The sequence below is a fragment of the Triplophysa rosa genome, linkage group LG4 (genome assembly GCF_024868665.1).
Source record: "Triplophysa rosa linkage group LG4, Trosa_1v2, whole genome shotgun sequence".
NCBI lineage: Eukaryota > Metazoa > Chordata > Actinopteri > Cypriniformes > Nemacheilidae > Triplophysa > Triplophysa rosa.
In genome coordinates this window covers 30428829-30452301 of record NC_079893.1, presented here as the reverse complement: position 1 = coordinate 30452301, position 23473 = coordinate 30428829, and the positions used below count along the sequence as shown (strand labels likewise).

At 38.7% G+C, this 23473-nt stretch overlaps 1 protein-coding gene across 1 annotated transcript; it reads right to left on the bottom strand.

The window, feature by feature from the left end:
* Positions 1-558: 558 nt before the first annotated feature.
* On the bottom strand, positions 559-22924 carry LOC130553261 (complement C3-like). The gene is made up of 40 exons (XM_057332131.1): positions 22516-22924; positions 22248-22443; positions 21964-22129; positions 21786-21859; positions 21604-21692; positions 21308-21390; positions 21127-21214; positions 20731-20833; positions 20508-20628; positions 20300-20415; positions 19591-19737; positions 19230-19433; positions 18352-18543; positions 17968-18120; positions 17741-17870; positions 12486-12530; positions 12251-12353; positions 12088-12170; positions 11869-12008; positions 11508-11720; positions 11305-11365; positions 11041-11127; positions 8134-8337; positions 6519-6594; positions 6263-6422; positions 5908-6003; positions 5667-5823; positions 5259-5422; positions 4062-4220; positions 3895-3954; positions 3722-3812; positions 3589-3637; positions 3368-3443; positions 3109-3198; positions 2877-2982; positions 2665-2754; positions 2466-2546; positions 2266-2349; positions 2057-2177; positions 559-1642 (listed from the first exon to the last, which is right to left on the bottom strand). Exons 1-40 carry the CDS (start codon positions 22584-22586, stop codon positions 1501-1503), a joined length of 4671 nt encoding a protein of 1556 aa, XP_057188114.1. The 5' UTR covers positions 22587-22924; the 3' UTR covers positions 559-1500.
* Positions 22925-23473: the final 549 nt, after the last annotated feature.

Genomic DNA, 23473 nt, shown 5'->3' with positions numbered 1-23473 from the left:
GGGTGATTAAAGAAAGTTTGATGTTACCTGTGAGTACTGTAACAATTAGAAGACGCCTATGTGAAGCCAAGCTATCGGCAAGAAGCCCCTGCAAAGTCCCATTGTTGAAAAAACAACATGTGCTGAAGAAGTTACAATTTGCCGAAGAACACATTGACTAGCCTAAAGAGAATCGGCGCAATATTTTGTGGACTGATGAAAGCAAGATTGTTCTTTTTGGGTCGAGTCGTCGCAGACAGTTTGTCAGACGACCCCCAAACACTGAATTCAAGCCACAGTACACTGTGAAGACGGTGAAGCATGGTGGCACAAGCATCATGATATGGGATGTTTCTCATACTATGGTGTTGGGCCTATTTATCGGATTCCGGGGATCACGGATCAGTCTAAGTATACTTAAAGAGGTCATTTTGCCTTATGCCGAAGAGGAAATGCCCTTGAAATGGGTGTTTCAACAAGACAACGATACCAAACACACCTGTAAGCAAGCAGCATCTTATGTTATGAAGTGGCCAGCCCAATCTCAAGACATTAAACCAAAAGAAAACTTGTGTCGTGACATCAAAAACGCTGTTTCTGAGGCAAAAGCAAGAAATGCAGAGGAATTGTGGTCTGTAGTGCAATCGTCCTGGGCTGGAATACCTGTTCACAGGTGCCAGAAGTCGGTCGATTCCATGCAACACAGATGTGAAGCAGTTCTCAGAAACCGTGGCTATACAACTAAATATTAGTTCAGTGATTCACAAGAACGCTACATCTTCAAACATTTTTCATTTTATACAATAAATGTTTGACTTTGTAAAGAAAAATGCAGACACTGCTATTTTCCTGAACAGCCTAACATTCCTTTTTCTTCACTTTCTGTAGAGTAATAACACATTTGATACTTTTTTTCTTCATGTTTTGATTTAGAATAGAATGTACAGTGTTCCCAATGCATTTGTGTATTGACATGAAAGTTATTATAAGGATTTTGAGCTTTACTCACTTTTTTTAAACACACTGCTATTATTTTGAACACAACTGTATATATATATTACATAGGCCTACTGTGTGTGTGCGTGCGTGTACATATACTGGTTCTTAGAAGGTTGTTCTGTGCAATGAAATAGGAATGTGAGTCTTGAGTTCAACTCAAGGAAACACTGATCACCATGATGGTGACTTTTCGTAGATAAGGAAATTTAAGTTGGACCAACTTAATTTTTCTAAGTGTTACCAATTGAAGTAATTTTTTAAGTTGATCCAACTGATCATTTTTTACACTTTTGTCAGCTGCGAAATTTAAATTGGACCAACTTCACTTTTTTAGGTTTTACCATTTGGACTCATTTTTTTAAGTTGATCCAACTGTTCAATTTTTACAGTGAATGAGTTTCAAATCCATTATGAATACTGTAGTCTCTGAACATTTGGCTTATTTGATCTTGAACATCTTTGTTTAGAGTCTTGATCTATAGACAGAATATCTGATAGTCTGATCTAATGAAGAAACGCTTGTTATTCAGAGCATCCTTGTGTGAGGAGATTATTGCCGAGTTCAATGATGCCCAGGTATCTGTCCCTGTATTCTGGAGTTTGGCTCTCTTCTCTTGTTGGCCAGTACTCGATCCATGTCTGCTCGCCCAAGACGTACTCCAGTCTGCAAACATCAGAGAAGTGAGGATGACACTGTCAGCTACAGTTTCATTCCGTATATTCTGTAAATACACTCCAGAACAAAATCTTAAGACCCAGGGAAACATTACAAGTATTCGCATTTCTTCGCTGGTGGATCGTAACCAGGTTATAAGTACTGCTTCAAAATGCCAAAACAAGAAACAGTTACTCAATTACTCTCTTTATGAATAGGCCACTCGTAATTTGATTCACCCAAATAATTTTAACAAATAGGTTTTGACCCGACAGAAATATTCCGAATCTTTTTCTTGAGCTTTATTTACAATTGCTTTACAAGTTTTTACGAAAGACTTCTATCTTAGACCGTGGCCACGTCTGATGGTTTGGGGACTGACCTGTGCTCAGTTACAGTGACAAACATTTACTGCAGACTTACCCCGTTGGGGCTTTACCCATGATGAGGTACGACTTGCCATGTAAGAGTCCCAAAGAATTTCTGCAGATGGGAGAAGCCAGGAACTTTCTCACCTGCTGCACTGTCACATCCTCACAAATTCCTGTAGGACGGTCACAGCTCAACTTTAATACGCTGTAACAGGGTTGATTTCTATATGCACTGATGGACACAGGATGAATGAAGCGTACCTTCTCTCAGGACTCGATTCACCTTCATATTATAGACGTCTGTGTGTGTCCCCAGATTCACACCCTCCACTGTGACTTTATAAACTGTGAAATATGTACATCATTATTTACACCAGTCCGGTAAAACATATTTCAATGGTTCAGGCCAAACCTGCACAACAGCTGAAAAGCAATGAACACACACGAATGAATATGTTTACCATAATCCATGCTGGCTTCACAAGCCTTGTTCAAACGTTGATCTGCATTGACCTTGTTTTTATTCTGATAACTGCAGTTTTCTGTGTAAAGAGATGTTTATAATAACAAGGTTTACATGCACACACACACCAACACAAATATTTCATCCTTTAAAATTGGCCATATTCATAGAACGCAGTACGTGTCTGGTGACTGTACCTTCAGCACACTGACACACATCTCCATGACATAATCTGCTCAGAGCGCCGTCCTCCTTATCAGGGTGGTAGTACTTCATACAGCGTGCGTCTGAGAAACACAAGAGTTAAATCAAGACAAAACATCTAGAGAACACTGTGTGTGTGTGTGTGTGTGTGTGTGTGTGTGTGCGTGCGTGTGTGTGTGTGTGTGTGTGTGTGTTAATATCTCACCTGGTGAATAATATTCATAAACGGTGACTGCAGCAGGTTGAAGCAAACCCACTTTATTGACCTTGTGCATTCTGAAGGCGATTCTATCTCTTTCTGCATGAGAAACCTATCGAGGCAGACGATCGCGTCATTCAGAAACATCACTTTATTACATCTGACGGTCATTCGCAAATTCAACTTGGTGCATAAAGCATGAAAACCAAATGAAGTCAGACACGGTCGGGTGAAATACCTTATTGAGGTAGAGGATGAGGGACCCTCGCACCGAGAGCCCTCTGTTCATCTCAAATTTCTGAATGGCTCTGTCTCTGCCCATGGTCAACTGTGGAAATATAAGTGTTCATTTATTGACAAAAGTCAGTTCATTTATTTCTGTTTTCCGATCGTAGATACGTACTTTATTTGCATTGTCAGACAATTCATATACGCAAGCCACTTAAAGTTTAGTTTAAGAAATAAGGCATCGCTGCTTGAGTTCTTCATGACAGTACCTCTGAGAGATCTCTTTCATCCACTACGAACCCTGTCAGTAAACCCACATGCAGAATACTCATAGTGGCGTCTCTTCTGTCAAGACAAATAAAACTCTCTCTTTACTATTATAACTTGGTCTAAATACTGACATAATTGCAAATTTTGTTTAAATAAAACACATTTACTTCTTCCAGATTTTGACTAATTTTTATATGAAACTTTCAATGAATTTACTTACAAGAATTCCAAAGTGAGCGTGTAACTTTCAAGGGCTCCGGTGTAACTTACTGTATAAAATAAAGACCGGAAAATGCTGAAAGGCTTTAGTTTAGAAATAAATGTGTAAAATAAGCATTCTTTGTCAAACCTACCTTCACGATCTCGTGCCATTTTAACACTCAGCTCAAAGTGTTTACAGTCAGAAATCTTCACCGCAGGCTTGGCAAAATAAAGCATGAGCACCTGAAAACAGACCCAGGTAACACTCGCGTCACACACTTTCCGTACATAAACATGATTGTGATGACTGTCCATGTTTACTCACTGAGAGAGTGGCTGTTCCAGTTCCTTTAGCCGTCACGTTAAAGTTCTTATTGAGATCAATCTGTTGAGTGACACGCACATATTTCATTTGATATCAGAATAATCACGTCAGTAACTGTGTACGGACAAGCCGTGCTCGGACCGACCGATGTCTGAATGACTTCTCACCTTGTCCGAGCGTGTAACGTGCATGTTATCCTTTCTGAAACCCCATCTGATTGGTTTGCTTCTTCCTTCCACAAACACCTCCACGTCCAGATAGAAATCAAGGTCTTTCTTCACCTGCGTGCGGTATTCAGCCACCGCCTGGAACACCATGATGGTCGCCTACGACAGAACAGGTGAAGTCTTCTAATTTAACCATTTTTCTTTCCAGGATTTAAATCTGTAAATAGCAGCTTATATTTAATACTAATGTCTCCGGTAACGCTTTAGATTACGCCCCGCAATGTACCGTATAATTAAACAGGATTTACAGCGTAACTAACTGTAACAATAATGTACCTCTACTGTCTACTATCTGTAGATAAGGGGGAACAATATGTAAAATTTGGGGAATAAAGGGGTAAAAGATGAGAAAATTAAAACAATATTTATGAGGGAACTGCATGCCATATAAACTCAAAATATCAACATTGATTTTGCACGTTACACATTAAAACTCATTAAAATAACTCATAATAACTCATAATTAAAAGAAATGATTTGTGACCAACAATCCTAAAATCTATCAAATAAAAATTCAAAACTCAAGTCAAATTTACAGTTGACAGTCTGCGTGCTTCATTCTTGCTGCTTTGCTTGCACAAAAACTGAACACATAATTTCCCCTTATTTCATGTTTGCTATAATAATTAATAATAAAATAAGAGCCCCGTACTTAATTAATATCCACAGTAGCTTATTTATGGGTACATTGCAATTACAAAAATGTAGTGTGTGTTCAAGCTAAGACTGCAGTATGCTATACATCAGGTCATGCATACCATGCAATATTAAAATAGTTACCCCTTAGTTTTAAAATACTTATTAGTATAAATGTTTTTTTTGAATTTTCTGACTTCTTCCCCAAACTTTGCATATTGTTCCATATGTACTGTAGACGTACATTATTGTTACAATTAGTTACACTGTAAATTCTGTTTAATTATGCATTACATTGCGGCTGTAATCTAAAGCGTTACCATGTCTCCTTTAGCATTCATGCACAGCAAATTTAAAGAAGCAATGTTGAGGGTTTAGTGGCATCTGTTGGTGAGGTTGCAAATTGCAGCCATGGCTCACTCTCCCCATTCCATTTTGAAGCACTATGGTGGCTGTAGTGTAAGAATTGTCAAAATATTATTAAGTAAGTTGTTGGTTTACCTGTGTGCTTTGATAACGACCATAGTGAGATTGTTGTCTGGCCAGCCAGTGCACGGCTTCTCCTGCTTTGTCGTAATCTTTTGCTTTGACGAGGGCCAGCACGGCATAGGCTGTGGCCTCCAGAGAATGATAATGTTGTTCCGGGACAATCCAAGCGGTGCCGGCTGTTTAAAAGACAAAAAAATTACAGGAAGGAATGCATTGCCCATTCTTCTCTATACTGTTACTGATATTGCAACTGACTTCAGAAAGTGTCAATGACAAGCAACTTTCATACCAGAAGTTACTGTTAACATTATCAAAAATAACAATAGCTAATGTGTTAAATGAACATAAATGACACCATCAGATTTATGAATTTATGTGAGTTATTGATGTTCTGTTAAAGCTGGTTGTAACACTACTGACCTTCCTGTTTAGTGGAGTGCTTCATCAACACATCTTTATTGAGTTTGTTGGCGTTGGCCATGGCGTAGGATGTCATAGCGACAGCGTAAGGATTGGTCAGTTTCTGAAGTTTACCTTCCAGACAGCCAACAGCCCTTTTCATACTGTTATGAAGATACTGTAAAGATGTGTATAAGAGATTAAAACTGTGAGATCAACAATATAAACAAACAGAAGACAACTGTAAAAACGCTGCACGTACATGAACTGATCTGGCACAAAACTCGCTGCCCTCCTGCATGGCGATGAGAACAAACGCAGTCAGAGAAGCGTCTCCATCTTTCCCACGTACATCACCCTGAATCAAAGCACAAACTGACCATCACAAACACATCCGAGTATTAGCAGGGCGCAACATAAATGAATAATCAAATAGAGCATTTACACTATAGGTCATGAAATACACAATTTACACAAAAGTATTCAAATAAAACCACGTGGTTGCGTAACTGTTAACTGAAGCAAGTTAGTTGCAACGGTGGGAAAAAACATATCTGTGTCTGTTATTATGGTTTGTCCCCAGCCATGTAGATAAGATCAAACAAAGTGTAACTTACAACCATCTCCCTATTAATTACAGCTGCATCCTCTTTAAAAGATCCGTCTGGCAGTTGTTTGTTGATAACCAGCCACTTGAGGGCGCTGCAGAGCACATTTTCTTCTACAGCAACGAGGTTACTGGCCATAGCAAAGATTTTAGCCACGTATGCCGTCAACCTTTAACAGAATGAATAAAGCAAAACATATACAGTAAAAACGGTGTTAAAGAAGTATAACAGAATGAAAATGTTTATAAAAACCGTAAACTTTTACCAGGTGCTGCTCTGCATATGAACCCAGGCGGCGTAAGACCCATCAGTTTTGCGGTAGGCCAGCTGCCTTTGATAACCTTAATACAGGAGGGTAATAGATCGTACATTTGTTTTTAATCACACACGTGTCTCTGCTTCTGAAACATTTACGTCAAATTTAGATTCAAGTGTACACATGTATCCCAGCTAACAGAAGTTTGTTATAAGAATCCCAGCAAACACAGAACGTTCCCCTAACGTTAGTTTCTGGTTCCCAGAAAGTTTTTTTAAGGTTTGTTTTTGGTTATCTTTACGGAAATAAAACGTTAGTTTCATGGTTTCTATAACATTAGGGTAACGTTCCCCTAACGTTAGTTTTTGGTTCCCAGAACGTTATGGGAACCAGAAACTAAAGTTCTATTAACGTAAAGTAAACTTTCCTGGAGAACCAAAAACGAACCTTAGAAAATAATGTTCTGGGAACCAAAAACTAACGTTAGGGGAACGTTCTGGGAACCAAAAATTGTTAGCTGGGATGTTCCTTAGAGGTTTTTCATGTATTTGAAAACCTTTTAAAAACATACAAAATGTCCAGTTTTTTAAGTTTTAACTAAGAATGTTCCCAGCTAACAAACGTCACCATCATGGTGATCAATGTTTCCTTGAGTTGCGCTCTTCTACCTTGAATGTAAGTGTTAGATTTGTTGGCGTGTTGTAGCTGTGTGCATGTGATGTACTGTTGTTATGGCGATGCAATGAGAATCCAATCCAATGGATTTGGTTGATGGGCATTGTAATCACCATCATCTTGTGGTTCCAATCATGTATCTCATTTAATTGAGCGCTGTGCTGTTGAATCTAAAAATAAAACAGTTAAATCCAGAAGTTTTATTTGGATTTTGATGGCTAAAAGGATTTGTGAAATCTGGATGCAAAAATAACTACAGCAGAAATTAGACAAACACAAACATCAAGACTCAGGGTATGAATCTCAACAAAAGAAAATTTGTGCCGCAATGCATGCTGGGTAACATCTCAGTACAAAACTCATTCATGATTCCCAGCATGCATTGCAGTTGATTGTATATTAGAATTAGTTTGTTGATTGTCATCTTTGTTGAGATTCATACACTGATTCTTGATGTCTGTGCTTGTCTAAATTCTGCTGTACTTTTTTTTTTGCATGCTGTTTTCACATGTCTTCCAGCCAATTTAAAACAATTAAACTCCCTGATATTACAATGTTCTTTCAGGATCAAGAACACAATTTATATATATATATATAAATATATATATATAAATATAATAAACATGATGGTGCTTTTAATGCACAACAATAAACACCATTGGATTAGATGCTCATTGTGTTGCCATAACAACAGTACATCACATGCGCAGAGTTACAACACGCCAACAAATCTATCACATGAGCGTCAAGGGATAAGAGCCCAACTCAAGGAAACACTGATCACCATGATGGTAACTTTTTGTTAGCTGGGAACGTTCTTGGAACATTAAAAAAACTGGACATTTTAAACATTTTCAAAAACATGAAAAACTTCTAAGGAACGTTCTTATAACAAACTTTTGTTAGCTGGGATATAGCGTGTCGTTTTAATTTTTTGTCGTCCTCTGACCTGTGGTGATGTGTTTAACAGCTTCACTTCGACGGTCCATGCCGACAGCCTCCCACTGATTGGTGCTGTCCAGATAATGAGTGGCAATGAGAGGTAGAGTCATGCCCATCATATTTCCCTCTGCAGACCCGCTGGGCTGGTAAATGAGTCGACCCATCAAATCTCCACTGATGGCCTGCTCGACCGTTTGAGTCGTCTCCTCACCTGAATGAGATGAAAAGAGTAAATGCTGAGAGATATTTCAAAATTTGTCATGAAGGATGCTGTCGTGGCAAGAAGTTGATCAGCCAATGTTGAAAGAATTCACGAAGACCAGAGAGCCAGGTTTCAAGAGGTTTCAATCTTTATTTGCTCGAGCAAGCAAAGTGAGACATACCGAGTTCATCTGTAGATGCCCAATGATGTCCAACGAATAGATGACTCCATCTTTTATACACTGTTCTCAAGTTGTTATCACAGTTCAAACCAATCATGTTTTACCTGACATCATCTTCTACCAACCAGGTTTTACATGACATCACTTATTTTTATTAGTCCATCCCCTTATGACTCGTTACAGTTACATTTCAGCCTGCACTCGCTACAGTTATATTTCCGGCCTACCATAGTAGGATTTAATCGTAGGGAGCGCCTCTCAATCAACACATACGTATATCATGTGCTCTTTATCTTGACACCTTTCCGGGGGCTTTTCGGACGATACATGATCTAACATTGGTTTTAAAAAATGAACTCATGGTTTAGTGATAATGAGCACCCCAGCGTCCTTGGCTGTATGCGATAAGTTAAACTTCTCTACAAAAGTGTGTGGTTTTATGAAAAATGAGCTCATTGTTTAGCGTAAGAATAAGCAACCCAGCGTTTTTAATTAAACTTCTCTACAAAAGTGTGTGTGGTGTACGTGCAGTTCGTGAGAAGATATGTGGTGTGTACGCAGGTGTTCAAGTGCTCAAACTCATACATGAGTCCCGTAGCCCTTGTTAAGATCAGAGAAGTAAATGAACTCTATAACTACACTGTAAAAAAATTCCCTGTTAAATTACAGTAAACAACTGGCAGCTATATTTGCCAGCACATAGCTGTAATTTTACATCATACCTACTGTAATCTGCAACAACAGTTTATTACTGTAAAAGACATTATAATTTGCACAATATAATACTGTTATTTTAGTGTTCCTGCTGTGATTTCCATTAATTGTTTATTACCAGAGGTGGGACCAAGTCATTGTTTTCAAGTCCCAAGTCAAGAGAGGCGAGTCCAAGTCAGGTTACAAGTCCTGAATGTTAATGAACTGAATCAATATCACTTTTGTGCCAACAAACATCACCATTATTGTGATCAGTGTTTGCTTTAGTTGGGCTCCTGATCCTCGGCTTCAGTAAAGTTACTTATTCAGTGGCGTAATAGTGTTTCAGAAAGAACGTTTGTGCACCAAGACAGAAATGCTCAAAAACAGGTTACATGACATTTTTGTATATGGTGTTTGTCATAAATAAAATAATAATACTGATTAATTGATGACTAGTTTGATTGCTCTGAATTGTAAATGCACATGAACTTCGACAAAATAAACATATTACTGACCCACTTAGACATCAACACTCATCACACAAACCTCAACAATGGTGACCATTATCAAAGTAATTCAGATAAACTGATCAACTGCAATGCATGCTGGGAGTCATGAATGAGTTTTGTACTATGATATTACCCAGCATGCATTGCAGCATGAAGCTTTCTTTTGTTGATTGTCACCATTGTTGAGTTTCATACACTGATTCCTCATGTGTTTGTGTGTCTGAGTAGTTAAGCTGTTTAAACAGTTTGTGATTATATTTGTTAATTCATAAATAAATTCACAGTGTTTTATAAGCTCATGCTCCAGTAGCAGAGAACTGACATTGACAGTGAACAAGAGAAGACAAACTTTAAAATGAGTTCATCGTTAAACAGAAGTGAGTCTCTGTCTAAGCTTGCTTTTGAACAATTAATGGAAATCACAGCAGGAACACTAAAATAACAGTATTATATTGTGCAAATTATAATGTCTTTTACAGTAATAAACTGTTGTTGCAGATTACAGTAGGTATGCTGTAAAATTACAGCTATGTGCTGGCAAATATAGCTGCCAGTTGTTTACTGTAATTTAACAGGGAGTTTTTTTACAGCGTACCTTTAAATGTATTCTTTAATATAAGAAAACTCAGTAATGTGTCTAGAAAAACCACCATAATGCATAGATGCTATTTGACCTATACAGCCACAGAGAAATGAAGAGACCTTTCCAAATGTTCATTGAATCTGCACTTTTAGGTGTATTGTGGTAATTGCAGTTCAGTGTCTGTTGAATTTCAACAAAATCAAACCTCAGTTGTGACATAAAGTCATCCAACAGCAACGTGAAAGACTGACAGCATGACAAGACACATGGAAGCTGTGAGAAAAATCAAGAAATTAAAATGTAATTTTTGAACTTTTCCTAAAACATGTAGAAATATAACTGTTGTATTGCTTGAAAGTGAATGTGAACTTGTTTTCTTTGCAGTATTTGAGGTCTGAAAAAATACAGAGCATCTTTTCTGTTATTTTCATCTGTTTCTTCAGTTTTCTTTTTCTGCAAATAAATGCAAATAGAAACTATATCTTTATTTGAAATTGGGAGAAATATTAGTAGCTCACAGAATGAACAGAAATGATCATTTTACCCTATACCTCAGTTCAGTTTGTTTATTGGTTCCTGTTCATTAGTTCTGTCTCGTCAGCATGCGTTTCATATAGTTTTGTATTTAAACCCTCATGTTTGCCTTGTTAATTTGTCGTGTGCTAAGTTTGTGAATCTGTGTGGTCATGCTTGTTCATACTCAAGTCTGCTCTTGTTCGAGTCACTTTTCATGTCATCATTACCGGTTACTGTGATGAGAGTGCTGGCAGGTGTGTCTGGAACCCGATCAACTGGAGTGGAAGTTCTTATAACTTCATGTTGTTCTCCACCTGCTCCAAATAGTATGAAAAAGTGAGAGATCGCCTGGAATGAGTACTACTAATAAGGACATTTGGAATTGTTTTTAAAGTACCGATTAAGAAAACAGCATATCACATGTTACTGATGTCAAACATGTTGTGCTTTCAAGGTGTTTTTCAAGGCATTTATGACATTAGTATTCTCACCGTGCTTCGTCGGATTAAGCTTCACAGTTTTCTCCCTCAACACTTGTCGGACGCCCTCAGACTGAAGGAGAAATGGAGTTATCGACCTGATGTCTTTTTCTGCATTTTATTCCAAATGAGAATTGCTTCCTCAGGTCCACGTTAATTTATCATGTTAAAATCAACAAATAAATAACAATGCTACAATTATCTGTCAGATTTACCACCACATTCAGGGTCTTCTTCACTCCATCAGTGTAGAAAGAATTGTCCTCCGCAGCCTTCACCTCAATCTGATGTTCGCCCAACTCCATGGGAATGATCACGTATGGAACGGATCTGCTAGAAGAGCCGTCGACTTCTACAATTGTTCTGTATTTGTCCTTCTTACTGGCAGCGCTGCAAATGTGTTGCGTCTCCATAAACTCCACACGCACCTGTTGAGAATGAGACGGTGGACATCTCTTAGAAATCTCTGGAGTAAATTCAACCGAATTAGGATTGGAGGATAAAGAGATCATGTTAATAAGATGTGAAGGAGAAAGTGGCAGATGTAAGAATGACTGATAAATAAGACGGAATTGCCTTCGTCTTCCGTGGGCTGGAATTGTGAATGATGGCTTTGATTTCCAGCTGCTCGTTGCGAACGGCCGAGTACGGCATCTTGAGGTCGATGAAAAACTTCTTAAAAACCACCATCTCCAGAGGATCTGCCACACAGATACCTTTGGGAAAGACGGCAGGAGCAAAAATGTTATATAGACACATAATAAAAATAATATACATTTAAGACCTTCAACTCACCGTTTGTGTTTGACAAGCTGATGGCTAAGATTTGCCAGGTTGTGATGGATTCTTTCAGGTAGATTCTGTCTTTTGATAGTACGCTGGCATTTGAGAAAATGATGTGTTAATATCTTTGACACAGCTGAAAGTTTTTTGTCCAACAGGTCAGGCTCCCGCTTACCAGGTTTCATCTTGGCATTGAGGAACCGTCACCTCCTCCCAAAGCCAGCTCTCAGGGAACTGTGTCCGTGACACAATCTCATCAGAGTCTGTATAATCTAACTCTGTATAATAAACAGAGACTGTTAGTGTTGTATGTTTAGTGATCTCATCAGTTACCAAACTTAAACTAAGTAAGGTTTGGTGATCAGTTTAAAGAAGTTGTACAAAATCTTTTAGATTTGCATGGTTCTCACCGTCTGATCTCCGTCTTCTCTTTGAAGGAGTAGGGCACTCGTTCACTAGAAAAAACTCAACTTAATTAGCATTAGGGTTAGCATTAGCATTAGAGACAGCTATCTAAACATAAAGTACTTGTTCTGGTGTTGGTTCCTCCAGCGGTGCTGGACTCAAACATCAGACCAGCGTCATAGAAAACCCCCATACTGTCTCTTCCACTGCCTGCTGTACAACCTGTGTCATGTTTCTCGATCACGTCCCAGACCTACAGACAGCAAACCAGTTATCAAAGTTATAGAAGAAAAAACACTATGTTTGATCTTTTGTAGCCCGGTGTTTGTTTTATGATGAAGATGCGTCACCTTCGACTGTGTGAGTCTGTTCTTGTTGAGGACATGCACAGCCTTGTCAACCACCACCAGCCCAACTTTAGCTCCGGGATCTCCAGTTATTTTCAAGCTGAACTCATCACCCGGATTATAAGTGTTGGCCTTGTTCTTTACCTCAAGACTGAGCTGTTGAATGAGAGAAAAAACAGACGGGTTGAATATGATAATGTCATGTCATGTCAGCAATAACTTTATGGTCCATTCAAGAGCCCTAAACCACAACAATATCTCAAGTTGTTAAAAACTTGTGCCAATGCGTGATATCTATTGAAATGCTTTGTTAAAATAAAAAAACAATGCTATCAGTCAATATAAACTAAATTAATATTGTTTATTTGATGTTCTCAATTTTTTTGGCCAAAATGGACCTGTGTGATTCTTACGAAATTGTGGTTCCCAACCTGACTTAATACTTGCATCAACAAATTTCCTTTTTAGGCATTAAAAACAAGGTCTGGCATGTTTTAAAGCATCCATTTAAAAACTTTTCAAAACAAATAAGATGTCATCACCACAATGGTCTAAAAATGTCAATACCGTATTATGCTTTGCTAAAAACCTACCTGTTACGGTAATGATATTTAACATTGTTCAGTACACACACTGTAAAAAAATTCCCTGTTAAATTACAGTAAACAACTGGCAGCTATATTTGCCAGCACATAGCTGTAATTTTTCAGCATACCTACTGTAATCTGCAACAACAGTTTATTACTGTAAAGGACATTATAATTTGCACAATATAATACTGTTATTTTACATTTACACATTTGGCAAACGCTTTTATCCAAAGCGACTTACATTATTCTATAAATTTATACATAGCTATGTGCAATCCCCTGGGATCGAACCCACAACCTTGCGTTGTTAACACAATGCTCTTACCACTGAACACTTAGTGTTCCTGCTGTGATTTCCATTAATTGCACTGTAAAAAAATTCCCTGTTAAATTACAGTAAACAACTGGCAGCTATATTTGCCAGCACATAGCTGTAATTTTACAGCATACCTACTGTAATCTGCCACAACAGTTTATTACTGTAAAAGACATTATAATTTGCACAATATAATACTGTTATTTTAGTGTTCCTGCTGTGATTTCCATTAATTGTTTAGAGGTGGGACCAAGTCATTGTTTTCAAGTCCCAATCAAGTCCCATGTCAAGAGAGGCGAGTCCAAGTCAGGTTGCAAGTCCTGAATGTTAATGAACTGAATCACTTTTGTGCCCACAAACATCACCATTATTGTGATCAGTGTTTGCTTTAGTTGAGCTTTTGACTCTTTTATTTTAATGTTAATTTAGTTTTCTTTGGCTGTTATAGCTGTATTAAAATACAATCATTGGGTCAAAGCAAGCTTAGACAGAGGCTCACTTTTGTTTAATGATGTGCTCATTTTAAAGTTTGTCGTCTCTTGTTCACTGTCAATATCAGTTCTCTGCTACTGGAGTATGAGCTTATAAAACACTGGGCATTTATTTAGGAATGATCAAATATAATCACAAACTGTTAAAACAGCTTAACTACTCAGACACACAAACACATCAAGAATCAGAGGTGTACAGTACTTGAGTATTTTACTCAGGGGTGCCCAAACTCAGTCCTCGAGGCCGGTGTCCTCCAGAGTTTCTCTTCAGCCCTAATCAAACAAATCAAACACACATGTCTGTAGCTTTCCTGATAGCAAGAGAGCGATGAAAACTATTGAATCAATGTTAAAAACTGTTGAATCCTCAATGTGTTGTTGTCAGCCACCATTATTGTGATCAGTGTTTGCTTTAGATGAGTTCTTGACTCTCGTGTTTTAATTGTCTGCTGTAACAGAGCTGAAATATGTTTGTTGAGGTAATGAGAAACAAGATCCATTAGAATCAGCTGAAGGTGGATGTTGTTGTGAGGTTATATATATACTGTAGCTCATGAGAGTGATGTTTTATTAGTGTTTTAAGTTTCTGTGATACTTCTGTGTGATTAAAGCAGTGGTGAGGTGTCAGACTTTTGTTAATTTACAGGAAATAATCCTTACATTTGTTTTGTTGCTGACTCAATTAGACACGAGGAATCGGTGTATGAAGATCAGCAATGGTGACAATCAACAAAATAAAACTGCATGCTGCAATGCATGCTGGGTAACATTTTAGTGCAAAACTCATTCATGACTCCCAGCATGCATTGCAGTTGATCTGTTTATCTGAATTACTTTGATAATGGTCACCATTGTTGAGGTTTGTATGATGAGTGTTGATGTCTAAGTGTGTCAGTAATGTGTTCCGATTTATTTTGTCAAAGTTCATGTGCATTTACAATTCAGAGCACTCAAACTAGTCATCAATTAATCAGTATTATTACTATTTTATGATAAACGACACATAACTTGTTTTTCAGCATTTCTGTCTTAGTGCGCAAGCGTTTTTTCTGAAACACTGTTACACCACTGAATAAATAACTTTACTGTCGCCGAGGATCAGGAGCCCAACTAAAGCAAACACTGATCACAATAATGGTGATGTTTGTTGGCACAAAAGTGATATTGATTCAGTTCATTAACATTCAGGACTTGTAACCTGACTTGGACTCGCCTCTCTTGACATGGGACTTGATTGGGACCTGAAAACAATGACTTGGTCCCACCTCTGGTAATAAACAATTAATGGAAATCACAGCAGGAACACTAAAATAACAGTATTATATTGTGCAAATTATAATGTCTTTTACAGTAATAAACTGTTGTTGCAGATTACAGTAGGTATGCTGTAAAATTACAGCTATGTGCTGGCAAATATAGCTGCCAGTTGTTTACTGTAATTTAACAGGGAATTTTTTTACAGTGNGTTCTAGATATTCATCTGTCAGATATAAATATTTGCTTCATGGACTATTTCCTCATCATTCTTTTATCCTGAACAAGCTGTCGAGAGATTTTGCTGCCACTGAGGTCTGAATGACTTCTCACCTTATCCGAGTGTGTAACGTGCACGTTATCTTTTCTGAAACCCCATCTGATTGGACTGCGTCTTCCTTCCACAAACACCTCCACGTCCAGATAGAAGTTTTGCTCTTTCGTCTCCTCACCTGAATGGGATGAAAAGAGTAAAAAGTTGGTGAATGTTTTGTGGTCAAGCTTGTTCGTGCTCGTGGTCAAGTCTGCTCTTGCTCGAGTCTTTGTTTTGTATTTGCTCATGTTGGATTTAATAAACTGCACATGGATTCTACATTCTGCTCGCCTTTGTGGAGTTTGTGACAATTCGTGTCATCATTACCGGTCACTCTGATGAGAGTGCTGGCAGGTGTGTCTGGAATCCGGTCAGCTGGAGCCGAAGCTTTTAGAACTTCGTGTTGTTCTCCACCGGCTTCAAATAGGATGAAAAAAAGTGAGAGAGAGTCTGTTGAGGGATGATTTTATCATAATAAAGGATAAATAATCATATAAATGTTTTAACTTCTATTCTGTGCTCTTATTGGCTGATCCTTGGACCGGTAGTGTATTTCAGACATTGTGTGCTTTCTGGGTGTTTAATGGCATTTATGACAAAGTTTATGAGTCTCACCCTGCTTCTCTGGATGAAGCTCCACAGTTTTCACCATCATCTCCACTAGGACACCCTCAGCCTGAAGGAGAAATGGAGTTATCGACCTGACGTTTTTTTCAGCATTTGTGAATTGGTTCCTCAGGTCCACATTTCTTTATCGCGCTGCAGTCAACAAATAAAAGAGAAAATGCTAGAATGGCCAGAATGATCCGTCAGACTTACCACCACTTTCAGGGTCTTCTTCACTCCATCAGGGGTGATAAAATCAGCCGACGCAGCCTTCACCTCAATCTGATGTTCGCCCAACTCCATGGGAATGATCACGTATGGAACTGATCTGGTAGAAAAGCCGTCGACTTCTACAATTGTTCGGTATTTGCCCTTATTACTGGCAGCGCTGCAAATGTGTTGCGTCTCCATAAACTCCACACGCACCTGTTGAGAATGAGACGGTGGACATCTCTTAGAAACCTCTGGAGCGAACAAAATAGCAGTCATTTATTGAGGGAGAAATTCAACTGAAACATCAAAATACAAAGAGATCATGTTAATAAGATGTGAAGGTGAAAGAGGCAGATGTAAGAACCACTGATAAATAAGACGTTCAGCAGACAGAATTACCTTTGTCTTCCATGAGCTGTAATTGTGAATAATGGCTTTGATTTCCAGCTGCTCGTTGCGAACGGCCGAGTACGGCATCTGGAGGTCGATGAAAAACTTCTTAAAAACAACCATCTCCAGAGGATCTGCCACACAGATACCTTTGGGAAAGACGGCAGGAGCAAAAATGTTATATAGACACATAATAAAAATAATATACATTTAAGACCTTCAACTCACCGTTTGTGTTTGACAAGCTGATGGCTAAGATTTGCCAATTTGTGATGGAGTATTTCAGGTAGATTCTGTCTTTTGATAGTACGCTGGCATTTGAGAAAATGATGAGTCATTTTACACACAGATAAACTCTTTTGTCCAACAGGTCAGGCTCCTGCTTACCAGGTTTTATCTTGGCATTGAGGAACCGTCACCTCCTCCCAAAGCCAGCTCTCAGGGAACTGTGTCCGTGACACAATCTCATCAGAGTCTGTATAATCTAACTCTGTATAATAAACAGAGACTGTTAGTGTTGTATGTTTAGTGATCTCATCAGTTACCAAACTTAAACTAAGTAAGGTTTGGTGATCAGTTTAAAGAAGTTGTACAAAATCTTTTAGATTTGCATGGTTCTCACCGTCTGATCTCCGTCTTCTCCTTGAAGGAGTAGGGCACTCGTTCACTAGAAAAAACTCAACTTAATTAGCATTAGGGTTAGCATTAGCATTAGAGACAGCTATCTAAACATAAAGTACTTGTTCTGGTGTTGGTTCCTCCAGCGGTGCTGGACTCAAACATCAGACCAGCGTCATAGAAAACCCCCATACTGTCTCTTCCACTGCCTGCTGTACAACCTGTGTCATGTTTCTCGATCACGTCCCAGACCTACAGACAGCAAACCAGTTATCAAAGTTATAGGAGAAAAAACACTATGTTTGATCTTTTGTAGCCCGATGTTTGTTTTATGATGAAGATGCGTCACCTTCGACTGTGTGAGTCTGTTCTTGTTGAGGACATGCACAGCCTTGTCAACCACCACCAGCCCAACTTTAGCTCCGGGATCTCCAGTTATTTTCAAGCTGAACTCATCACCCGGATTATAAGTGTTGGCCTTGTTCTTTACCTCAAGACTGAGCTGTTGAATGAGAGAAAAAACACAGACGGGTTGAATATGATAATGTGATGTCATGTCAGCAATAACTTTATGGTCCATTCAAGAGCCCTAAACCTCATCAATATCTCAAGTTGTTAATAACTTCTGCTGAAAAAAACATTATATCAGTAGTGATATTTAACATTGTTCAGTACACAGTATGACGTTCCTTGTTTTTCAAGTGCTGATTATTTCTTGTGATGCTTTACTTACTGCTCCCATACATGTGTCCTTCACATCAACCCAGACGGAGTCAGACACCACCTCATCTGATCCCACGTGATAATACGCCACGAAGCGGAAAGACGGCACCATGTCTTTGGTCACAGGTAGAGAGAGAGTGACTAAAGCTCGCTCTCTTCTCTTAAACCTGTCCACCTTCACGATCTGTCCTTTACTGATGACCTGAAAAAAAAACAGAAAAATGAATAAAAAGACACTGACTGGACAGATTTTTCCAGTCATGAAGTGGTATTGATAAAATTATTGTAAATGTATTGACTTATTAGGACAGAATATGATTTTGGACTTGACCTGTGTATGCCGTAACTTTGTTTCGCCAACCTATTGAATGAAGTCCCTGTATGCGCCTTCAGGCTCTCACTGGTGTACGGAGTTGGAATTAGGATTTATTATAACTATAACTATGCACAGGATTAATTTGACAGGGTCTGTACTGACCTGATCTGTAAAAATTGCGTGATCAAAACCAGAAGCAGTGTTCATTGTCTTATCTTGCCACGCCTCCCCCTTAAAGGGGCAGTTCACCCTAAAATTCTCTCAAAGAACACAAATGAAGATATTTGGAAGGATGTCAGTAACCAAACCGATCTCATCCCCCATTTACTGCCATAGTAGGGAAAATAAATACTATGGGAGTCAATGGGGGATGAGATCTGTTTGGTCACTGACATTCTTCCAAATATCTTCTTTGTGTATAGCGGAACAAAGAAATCTATGCTGGTTTGGAGCAACCTGAGGGTGAGTAAATGATGACAGAATTTTCATTTGTGAGTGAACTGTCCCTTTAAGAATCAAAAGTCCTGTGCAGACGGTTTTCATTTCATAATATGACAGTTAACTTGTCTCACCATGTAGGTGTAATCTTGATCTTTGGCTCCTGGACTCTTCCCTGTGTTCAGATTGACTTTCATTTGATCACCGATCTCGAGCTCGGCAGCATCGATGCCGACGTGCAGGTAGTTTTGGGAGTTGCTTTTGGGAATGTACGCTTGAGCTGTCATCGTCTTCACTGCCTGCTGTTCATTTTGTAATTGTGGATCTATGGTCTTTGCCTGGATTTATATATAAAAATAAAAGTAATTAGACTTAAACTTAGACTATTGCAACTTATTATTATTTAACTTTTCAGTTAAAACAGTTGAACAACATTTTTCTTTCAATTTTGACGGAATATCACGAACTAGATCAGCAATGGCAAACAGGTCTTACGGTGATCTGCAGTGATCGAGAATCTCTCTGAGAATTGACGGTGACCTTTGCAATGCCATTGGCTTTTGTTTGACCTCTGATCCCTCCAGGGTTGACCTCCACTTGCACATTTTTAGCAGGCGTCTGGTCAGGATTTGTCACGTAAACCTTTTTGAAAAGCCAGAGAAAATAAAAGAATGAACAAATAAAAAATCCAATAACTGTAATGTAACTTCACAGATTTATAATCAAGGTCTTCACAGTTTAACCCAGTGTCATAACTTTGTTTTGAAAAATGGTGGGACAAAAACAATTAATACTTTAATAAATTGTCTCGTTGGGAGTATTTATCACATATAGTGGGCGGTCCGTCCATTGCATACTCCACTTTTTGACCGCTTGTTCCTATGACTAAACATGTTCGTTGGTTTACGCGTTTTTGTGCTTGGACACTGGATGCACAAGCAAGCACTGCGGACGCATTTCATACTGGCCGCGTTTCTGGAGTCGCAGCTCTCTGTCTTCTGCAAAAATAACTTATGAGTGTAAGCAACGCGAGATAGTGAGAAAGCGGCGCATCCTGCGTTTTCCACGACTTTTCGATGTTAATGGCCCCTAAACAATACACACCTTCCGCAAGCATTTCTTCATTTCTTCGAAAAAGTGGTCGGGACAAGTCCCACCTGCAAATTTACGCCTATGGTTTAACCCTTTTAGTCTAGATTTATACCGAGACGTCAAAGGGCATTCCAGGTTTGAAGAATTGAGGTGTTCTCTTGAAGTGGATGGTGTACGGTGACGTCACAATCTGAATGCCTCTCTTTTGTGCTTCCACCATTTCACTGCCTGAAACACACACACATCATTATGTCAACAGTATATAGACACATACACGTTAACTTAATAAACAACAGATAAACAGTGTGTGTTGACCTCACCGGTCTCTGTTAAAACGCTGACCGAAACAAAGATTGATTTCCCAACCAGCTTGTTGATGTTTGGAAAGGTCTGAGTGATCATGTCCCTGGTCAGTTCTGCTGAACCCTTTCTTACAGCTATCTGTTTATAGATCAGACAGAGAGCATTATCAGTATGTGTATAACGTGTGCTTGTATCTGATCTGAATGTGTTTTAGGATCAGGTTTGTTGTGTAAAGCTCACCGGGACTCTTTGTAGAGAGGCGGAGATACTTGTTTTACTCTCACCATCCATCACACCAAACACCACAAACGCTTGTCCCTTAACCTTCTTCCCAAACAGATACCTAAATCACATACGGTTTTTAATCCCTTAGCGTTTCTACGATCTCTTTTGAATTGTATTTGTACCACGGGTATAATAAGGAGCTTTTCCACAACTGACGAATTGTAAGAACAATTGATGGGGGGTCATGTTCACCTTCAGCTTTTCCTGCTATAAAAGCTCCCATCTCGAAAAATCAGGAACGTCAAGACAACTTAAAGGACGACTTTTTGTACTTTACATTTCATTTTATTTCACTGTCTCCAAACTCCTTAAAATTAAAATTACACGTAAGGAAAGAGTCGTTCCTCTTACTCGGCAGTAATGTCGACTGTTAGACGCTCATCGCCAACATAGAAGAACGACCTGCTGGGGCTTAATGTGACTTCAAAAGTTGGAAGCACTGCAAACCAAAACACAAACACATAAACACACTCAATATTCTCAATAATCTCAATATTGCACAACGCGCTGGCTTTGTTGACACACGTCTCACCGTATTCTTTGACCTCAAAGTCTGAAGAGAACGTCTTCTGTGGGGTGTTTGCGTACCGTGTGACCACCTTCCAGATCCCAGGACTTAAAGCATAAACATGTCAGATTTGATAACATTAAAACAAACGTCAGACCATGAATAGAGTTTAAATAAAAACTGATTTCACATCCACTGCTATATACAGTGATGAAGTGAGGGGCTATTTTCATTTACATACATATCCGGTGTCCTGATGTAGATACCGTAGACAGTTAAAAATGAAGTTCGGGATGAATAGGATTTTAATATCAACACACCTGGCAACCTCAGGAATTTTGTACTTTCCAGACTTCATCCCTTGCGTTGGAAAAACCTTCTCTGTTGCAACCGTGATGCCTTGTGGATTCTTTAAAAAACATTGAAGAAGTCTCATGAGATACTGATGAAATGTGATGTATTTGTGTGTAGAACAACAGCGTGCTCTTATTGAAGCGTGTACCATGATATCCACTGAGACTCCAGACTGACTGTGTGGATGCAGGTTTGGAGTCAGAGAGAAAACCCGGTACTGAACTACAAACAGGATTGAGAGATTCATCATTATCCACTGTATTTAGTTGACTTCAGTCGTGCAGAAGGATCAAATCTTGTTGTAAATGATGTCATGCTGATCTCACCTGTGCTAGCAGGTGTGTAGATGGGTTTGTCTGTCTGTACAAATATATATCCCGACTGAAATGACACCATGACCACTTTCTCCAGGGTTTTAGTAGGAAATTCAGCCTGTAAATACACAAACTGCTTCTCCGCATCTCTCTCGAAAAAGTTTGCGTCGGTAGGAATCTACACAACCAAAATGGCAAAGAATGAAAACAAAAGCATTTTAAAAGTTCACAAAACTTGTTGTAGTGCCGTGACAAAACTTTTACTTGCAGAAGTGCACAGAACAGAGACCTGTCACCTTTATGTCTGTAAGGACCTGGAAGTTATTTTCCGTGGTCAGGATCACAGTTTTACGCAGCAGATCATTGCTTTTGGTTGGGAAGTTTTTCACCACGATGTTCACACTCAAATCTCCTCCATTATGATCCTGAGCCTCCACGAACACGTTCTCTGAGGAACCCACCCTCAGCAAATTAGGAGCCGACAGAACGAATCTGAGAAGATAAAATCACATTGTTTTAAATATAATCTGTAATCTATGAGTTGAGAGTGTTTTGAATACTCACAGCGGGTCACATGATGTGAGGAGAGGTGAAGAGAGAAGAACAACCGTCGACCACAGCAGATCCACATTCATGACTGTCTGTTACTGTGAGCGTCTGTTCGTGTTTGCCTCACAGATTTATTCTCAACATCAGTGTGTTTTCGGTCAGTATAGTTTTGTAAGTCAAACAGAAGATTAATAAACAGCTCACGAGAATGTGTAAAGTTAACTGTACACGGCCTACAAAACAACAGTCGTGTACATTCAACCTTTGATAAATTGGCAACTGCTGTGTTGATCTTGTAGAGGTCAGGAGAATATTGATCAGGATGTTTTAAATCAGCACTGCAATGAGGTTCGGTTGAACTATATCCAGTCACGGAAAAAATGAGGAGACCATTCCTAAATTTACTATTTATAGGTACACTGTAAAAAAACTCCCTGTTAAATTACAGTAAACAACTGGCAGCTATATTTGCCAGCACATAGCTGTAATTTTACAGCATACCTACTGTAATCTGCAACAACAGTTTATTACTGTAAAAGACATTATAATTTGTACAATATAATACTGTTATTTTAGTGTTCCTGCTGTGATTTCCATTAATTGTTTATTACCAGAGGTGGAACCAAGTCATTGTTTTCAAGTCCCAATCAAGTCCCAAGTCAAGAGAGGCGAGTCCAAGTCAGGTTGCAAGTCCTGAATGTTAATGAACTGAATCAATATCACTTTTGAGCCCACAAACATCACCATTATTGTGATCAGTGTTTGCTTTAGTTGGGCTTTTGACTCTTTTATTTTAATGTTAAATTAGTTTCCTTTGGCTGTTGTAGCTGTATTAAAATACAATCATTGGGTCAAAGCAAGCTTAGACAGAGGCTATGGTGGTTTTTCTTGACATATTATTGACTTTTCTTATATTCTAAATATATTACTGAGTTTTCTTATATAAAATAGCTTTCTTATATAAAGAATACAT